At 46.9% G+C, this 7,462-nt stretch overlaps 1 protein-coding gene across 1 annotated transcript; it reads left to right on the top strand.

The window, feature by feature from the left end:
- Positions 1-655: 655 nt before the first annotated feature.
- Positions 656-7,248, top strand: LOC123930864 (orphan sodium- and chloride-dependent neurotransmitter transporter NTT5-like). The gene is made up of 11 exons (XM_045987296.1): positions 656-1,016; positions 1,499-1,656; positions 1,852-1,978; positions 2,168-2,343; positions 2,542-2,652; positions 2,827-3,068; positions 4,442-4,628; positions 5,025-5,226; positions 5,345-5,504; positions 6,626-6,788; positions 7,000-7,248. Exons 1-11 carry the CDS (start codon positions 656-658, stop codon positions 7,246-7,248), a joined length of 2,136 nt encoding a protein of 711 aa, XP_045843252.1.
- The last annotated feature ends 214 nt before the right edge of the window (positions 7,249-7,462 follow it).

Genomic DNA, 7,462 nt, shown 5'->3' with positions numbered 1-7,462 from the left:
TAAACAGTATAGGATATTGATATATCACTTATTTGTGCCATAGATCCCTGTGTCAATACCATACTCTCTTAATTATTATAGCTTTATAATTAGTCTTTACATTGGGTTCTTTTTGTCAAGATTGTATTAACTATTCTAGGGCTTTGCTTTCCATGTATATTTTAGAATGAGCTTGTCAATTTCCCCCAAAGCCTGATGTGATTTCAATAAGAATTACATTGAATTTATAGATCAAATTGGGGATAATTGACATTGGTATACTTCTATTTCACAAACATGTTCTATCTCTTAATTTTATTTTCTCTCAGTAATATTTTAGTGTGCGTGCTTGTGTTTGTGTGTGTAAAGAACTTGCTCATCTTTTGTTAAAATTATTCCTAGACATTTTATGTCTTTGAGTATTATTGTAGATAGTATTGTTTTAAAATTATTATTTTCTAGAGTCATGCATGTCCTTGGTATGTTTTCAGAGGTAGAGACTTCATGTTCTTCTCACATAAGGATGAAAGAGTTTGGGAGGCCTCAGGGGTTCTTATGGGATGAGTCTTGTCTTTCCTTAGCTCATGTATCTGAAGTCTGTAGTTCTTGATGTCCTTAAGGTCAACAAAGAAGGAAGCCCCATCCCTGCAGAAGCAGGAAGTAGAGTCCACCCAGGATGACATCTGTTAGTGAAAACACGGAGGCCCAAGATGAGAAATCCCAGATTTCTAGACCTTCGGATTCCAAATCCCTGATTGCTACTACCTCAGCTTCCCAGCTCTTAAAGTCTGATTTGACTACTGAGGAACTGATGGCAGAGGGACAGAAGTGTGACACGGTGTCATCATACATTTGGTCTGATGAAGATAATGATGAAATACTGGAGACCATAAACAAGGATGAGCCAAAGGAGGAATCTCCCACTGATCGACCATCCTGGGCCAATAAAATTGAGTACCTCCTGGCCCAGGTGGGCTTTTGTGTGGGACTGAGCACCATCTGGCGCTTTCCTTATCTGTGTTTTCACAATGGAGGTGGTAAGCCTGGGGACCAGGAATCATGGACCCAGAAGGGGGTGGGGAGCCAGAGGACTATCCTAGCTACTCTGGGGTCTCTGATATATGTAGGGTTGGGGGGATTTGGGAACCTGACTAGGGCAGAAACCAGGTACCTGGAAGGCAGCTGTGCTCACCATTGTACCACCAATGCTGGAGCCAGGTACCTGAACACCTAGCGTGTTAGGTGGGTGTGAGCAGGATATCTGAACACTTAGGCTCATGAGGATGGTGGGGCTGAAGGCCTAGATTCAGGGAGGGAGTGGAAACTGGGCATCTGGTCTTCCAGGAACTGGGGGCTCAAAGGACACTTGGGACTATGAGGGATGTGGAAACATTTGAGCCCTGATGATGGTGGCTCTGAGGGAGGTCACTGGTGGGGAACGTATTTTCCCAGACCCCAAGGAAGTCCAGGCACTGAAGAGCCTGGTGGTTCTCAGAGCCCCTGCTGACCCCCTGCACAGGCAGTTTTCTCATCATCTACATCCTCATGCTGTTCTTGGTTGGGGTTCCTCTTCTATTCCTGGAGATGGCAGCTGGTCAGAGGATGCGTCAGGGCAGCATTGGTGTATGGAAGGTCATCAGCCCCTGGATTGGTGGTGTGGGGTACAGCAGCTTCATGGTAAGGAGTCTTGGGCTGCCCAGGCCTATCCTTTATGCCCTGCTCCCACCCCAACTGTTCCTTGTCCGGAGAGGGGTCCCATGACTTCACTTCTGTGGGTCAAGTCTCTTCCGTTCCATAGTCCTCTGGTCAAATCCCCTCCCTTCTGCTGGCCTACCTTTCTTCTCCTGTCTCAGAATTCTTCATGGTCCCTAGGTGTGCTGCATTGTGGGCTCGTACTACAGTGTGCTCATGGCTTGGAATCTCTTCTATTTGGTTCAGTCTTTCCAGTCTCCACTGCCTTGGTCAACATGCCCCTTACTGAAGAACTCCAGTTATTTTGGTGAGAAGAGAGGGAGGAGAAGGGCAAGTGGGAGGGCTGTAAAAAGGTTAGGGCAATGAAGAAGGAAGAGGTTCGCTGAGAGACTAGGCATGAGCAAGAAGATGATGGAGATTGAAGGAGGGGGTGGAGGAGGATTGGAAGAGGGAGGCTTGTGGTCTTGCAGTTTCCTCCATGGCGAGTTCACCTCAGATCCTGAATGTGAGCGGACAACGTCTACCATATACTTTTGGTACCGGAATGTATTGAAGGTCACCGATGAAATTGAAGTGGGTGGGCTACCAGTTATGCACCTCAGTGTCTCTCTCTTTGTGACCTGGTTTATTATCTGCATCTCCATGATCAAAGGACCAAAGTCCACTGGAAAGGTCAGCCATCCTCTAACTTAAAATCCGATAGACTCCTTTCTTTCTGAGACCCCCTAATATTCTCCTAACTTGATGCCTGTAGGTCTCCCAACTTCTAACTCCTTCTAATATGACCTTTGACTCTCAGTAGTCTTGGATCCTACCGTCCCAGCTTCTGCCTTTGCTGACCTCTATTTCTGAATCATACTTTCTACTCAGATGCTGTATGTCTCAGTACTCCTTCCCTACTTCATCCTTTTCTGTCTCCTTATCCGGAGTCTCATGCTGGAAGGTGCACATTCTGGTCTCAAGAATTTGTTGGCTGCCAAGGTGAGGTGTTCCCTGCCCTTTGATCCTCTTATCCACATGGGGGTGTCAGGGACAGAATTGTTATTCTGATAGAGGCCCTCGGGGCTCCCTCCCTCACTGCCTTCTCCTCCTCCATCGCATCATGGTTTACCCCTCTTCCCTTTATATCCCACTTTACACAGTACTTCTCCCCAGGTGCCAGCCCTGTACTCTGTGGAAGTGTGGCGCCGGACAGGGAACCAGCTCTTTTTATCCATGGGCCTTGGCTTTGGCAGCTTCACTGCAACCAGCTCATACATCCCTCGGGCCAACAACTGTGTCATGGATGCCTTTGTTGTGGCTCTTTTCAACTTGACTGCCTCGCTGACTGCCACCATGTTTGTATTTGCCATAATGGGCCACTTGGCCACAGAGAACACTAAAAGATGTTATGTGAGGTGAGACCCATCTTTCATGTGGAGATCATCAAAAAGACCAAAGTCTGAGAAATCGCTCCCGAAATTCCAGTCTAGGCCCCCATCCCTCAGGGCTGTTGGCTCAGTCAGTATGGGACCCTCAGACAGGAGCCTCCTGAGGCTGTGAAACACCTGAATCTCTCCAACTCTATCTCTTTCAGAGCTGCCTTTCTAAACTAGGGAAGCCCCAAACTTGGAGGTTTTCAAAGTTGTGTTCACCCCATTCTTAACTGGGGTCTGCCATGGAAAGTTGGGAGAATGGTTTCAGTGGAATCACTAGATAAGAAAAAAAAAAAAATAAAGGATCTAATGCCCCACCAGAGTCCCCTTAACCCATTCCTGATTTTCTTCTCCTGTGAGATTCATTCTAAAAATACTCATCAGACATTTATAAAACATCTGTCTGGCAACCCTGTGTTTGTATTGGGCTCTGGAAACACAACCAGTGGTGAAGCAGACCATTATCCCTGCTCTCAGGAAAGTAACAGTCTTTTGAAGAAGGAGATACTAAATAGATAATGACTAGGAGATGAGAACTGGTGGTAGGGGTGACGAGAAACGCAGAAGAGCACGCTATTAATGTCCTGGGGCAGTCAGAGAAGACTTCCTCCTGGAGGCACTCCTGAGTTCAGTGTGTCTCCTGACAGATAACCACAGCTTTCTTTCAAGTGTTTCCCATTCCTAGACCTACATAGAGAAACACGCCATTGAAAAAACTGGATGAAACCATACTACTGTCCTGCAGCTTGCTGACTTGCCCTTATGGAAATAGATCTTGAATAGCTTTCCATGGCAATAAATAAATAAAGTTCAGGGAGTTGAGTGAGCGTTTGTAGGAATTTGCATATAGAGAACAGTATAGTGGTAGAATTGGGGGAGACTGAGCAGGAGCAGAGTGTGGGTGGTTCTAAGCAGAGATAATGTTGTGTGCCAAAGATCTGGGCATGCTGGAGAGCATGGCCAGTTGCGGCAGGTTGAATAGTTGAGTGTGGCCAAAGTAGAGAAAGTGAAGAGTTATACTTTAGGAGACTAGAGAGGCCAGCTGGTCAGGAAAGCGGAGAAGATTGAACATTGTCCTGAGATTGTCTAGTAGTAGGTATAAGTCCTAAAGCCCTCCATGACAATGTACAAAAGACCCGCTCCAGGGCCCCACGTGAGTCAGAAACTCTCTGGCCTCGGCAGACGCCTTATGAAAGTAGGTGTCCGACAGGGAGCACTAGGACCCTGGAGACCTAGGTTGCAGTGCAGTTCAGAAACTTTAGACTAGCGGTTTTCTTTCTCATGGAGAAGAGAAGAGAAGAGAAGTTATCTTAAAGGGCCATAATGGTTTTATGTGATTCTACCCCTGTCTCTAGGAATGCTGAGACGGTGCTGGGTCTGATAGCTTCCGGGGTGCTGCCTGTCGAGGCCAGCCCTCCAGAGAGTATATATCTTGATCCAAGCTCCATCTACTCCAGATGGCTCGAGAGCCTCCCTCAACGAGTCAAAGACATGGTCCTACCCCATATGTCCACTTGCGGCATAGCTCAAGAATTGAAGGAGGTAGGTAAGGGCTGGGGATGGGGTCCTCATGTTCCCTTCAGAACCCCCCAGTGCACCAGAAGCTTCAGCTCTCCATAGGTGTCTCTAGAATCCAGAAAGACAATTCTTGGCAGCATCCCGGACAACCAAGACAAAGGTTTACCGTACCCTATTGCAGTAAGGCAGTTGTAGCCTCTGTAGCACCAAGCACTGGAGTTCACATGAGCCTGTTCAACCCCAAAGAGTTGCCAGACCAGCAGCTGTTGTCGGATGAAGTCCTCATGCCTCAAAGCCAGATGAGTTCAACAGTGTCTATTAACAGTGCTACAGATGGTTTCCTAGGGGAGGGGCCGGGAATGCAGTTAAGATTCTACAGAATGAGCTCAGAGCCCTCGCTCTTCCTCCCTTCACCCACAGGTTATGGAGGGTCCCAGTGTGGCCATCGTGGCATTTACTGATGTCATCTCTGTGTTTTCCGGATCCACCTTCTGGGCCATCATCACCTTCGTGTTGCTGGCGAGCCTGGGGCTGAGCACCATGATAGGAATCACTCAGAGCCTTGTTACCCCTCTCCAGGACACTTTCTCTTCCCTCAGGAAATACACAAAACTGCTCACAGGTACGCTAATCTATGACCCCACTCCTATCTAAGACTATTGTTTAGCTTAACCCTACTGGGACTCTACACAACCTAGTTTGAATTCTGACCTTGATCCAAATCTGATGTTTTCCCTCAGTGGGCGTCTGTGTGCCTTTGTTCCTGGGCAGCCTCATTTTCGTGAGGCCTTCGGGCAGCTACTATGTGAACCTGCTGGATGATTACTGGGTATCTCTGCCCCTCTTCTTCATTATCATCTTGGAGAACATAGCCATGGCCTGGATCTATGGGGCCAGGAGGTGATGCCCCAAGCTCCGGATCTGCAGTCATGCATCCACACAGCGACAGCCCCTAGAGAGTATTGGCCCTCCTGCTCTCATTGTCTCACTGACCCAGGCTTTTGGAGAGCCCCCAGGGGTGGGAAGGAGAAGTCATGGGCTAATTCCTGGAGAAAACAGGTGTAGAACGGAGAAGTGGTGGACTGTCCATATCAAGTCCTAGTGGCTCCTGAACCTTAATTTTATCCAGGGTAGTGTGGGCATGTAATCCCTTGCTTCTCTAAGTGTGCTCTGGAACAGTAGCATTGGCATCACCTAGGAATTTAAAAGCAGACCCTCAGGCTATACCCCAAACCTTTAAATCTGTATCTGCATTTTAATAAGAACCTCAAGTAAATGGTATGCACCCTAACATTTGAGAAACAGCATGTAATCTAAATGTGGCGGTGTTTCTAGGTGATAGTGGCTCTTGGTGTCGTTTGGTGATTCATACACTCACTCTCACATATTACCCAGAGTGTGCCCAAGGGCCAGGCAGGTCTTGTGAGCACTGAGGATACTGGGATAAATTATATTGAGTTTTCTGCTCTCAGAGTCGAAAGAGGAAGACATTAAGTAGATTTTGGGGCAGGATAGTAAGCCTATGATAGAGGCAGCCAAGGGCACTCTGGGAACACAAATGGTTAGCTAAAGAAGGCAAGGAGGGGGTGCTTGAACAGAATGTAGACAGGAAGGGGAGTTTGTCAAGGGAAAGAAAGAAGGACATTCTAGACAAAAGAAACCCAATATGCATCCATGTTGGGGCTAAGAATGTGCACCAAAGAAAGCTGGGTATGTGAACTTGAAGAAACTACATTTAGAAACCAGATGTATTGACTTTTATTCTAAAGGTGATGGAAGAGAGAAATGTTTTGGGTTTTGTTTTTTGTTTGTTTGTTTTTTTTTTTTAAATCTTGGGACTGGGACAGAAATCAGACTGAAAGCTGGTGAATTAAGAGGCAAGAAAACTGGTTGTGGAGGTGAACAGAAAGGTTTAAGAAATGTGAAACTTTGTCTCCCAGGCTGGGTTTGGATTGACCCCTCCCCAAGGCCGGATAAGGCCTGAAAAGGCCCCCCCAAAGTCTTATGGCCCTTCCTCTCAGGTTCCTTGCAGACTTGATTACCATGTTGGGCCACTCCATATCCCCCATCTATTGTTGGCTGTGGTGTTTTCTGTCTCCTTTTGTGCTGCTAGTCCTGTTTGTAAGCACCCTGATTCATCTGCTTCTGAAGAACATCACCTACTTGGCCTGGGACGCGAGCATTGTGAGCCTCCCTCTAAGACCTCAGAACCCCCTAGGGAGTGGGGGAAGACATTTCAATCTCCTCTGGCCTCTAGGACTCTGTCACCTTATTCCGTGGGTCCCTTAGGGATTCAGTTATCTAGTCTCTGGCCTTGGTTCATGTCCTACCCCCAACCTCTAGAGCCTTCCATTTCAGAGAACCTGGGTATTCTAAACCTTCCCTTTCTCCACAGTCAAATGAGGTGATCCGAATTTATCCACCATGGGCTAAAGTCTTGCTCATCATCCTCATCATCATTACCATCTTGCCTGTCCCTGCCTACTTCTTGTACACACTCATTGGTGTGGATTTCACAGTCTCCATGATTCACAGTAGGGCAACAGTTATCTTCGAACCGGAAGCTAAAGGGAACTCACTGAAGTCCCATCCATGGCTTCAGGTGAGGAAAAACCAAAAGAAGGTTAATATGTTGAATAAATAACAGAAAAACCTTTCTGCCATGTGAGTAATTCATCTAGGAAATAAAGACTTGGTTTATTTGGCAAAACACTTCTTTTTCAAAGTGGAACTCCCTGGCTGGCAACTTGACATTAGAAAAGGTAAAAGTGCACTTGCTAATGTAAGTGGACCCAAGACATTTTGTTTTCCTGAATTAGGAAATTTTTTTCTGGCCAGGTGGAGGTTAATACAGCAGT

This window comes from Meles meles, chromosome 19, assembly GCF_922984935.1.
Source record: "Meles meles chromosome 19, mMelMel3.1 paternal haplotype, whole genome shotgun sequence".
Classification (NCBI taxonomy): domain Eukaryota; kingdom Metazoa; phylum Chordata; class Mammalia; order Carnivora; family Mustelidae; genus Meles; species Meles meles.
Note: the sequence above shows the minus strand (reverse complement) of the source record. Positions and strands in the feature narration are given on the sequence as shown.

Bases quoted from the DNA above. Each gene is read 5' to 3' on its own strand.
- LOC123930864 (XM_045987296.1), top strand. From the start codon at position 656: ATGACATCTGTTAGTGAAAACACGGAGGCCCAAGATGAGAAATCCCAG. The intron at 3,069-4,441 runs GTGAGACCCATC...CCCTGTCTCTAG, and splicing joins ACTAAAAGATGTTATGTGAG to GAATGCTGAGACGGTGCTGG. The intron at 5,505-6,625 runs GTGATGCCCCAA...CCTTCCTCTCAG, and splicing joins TGGATCTATGGGGCCAGGAG to GTTCCTTGCAGACTTGATTA.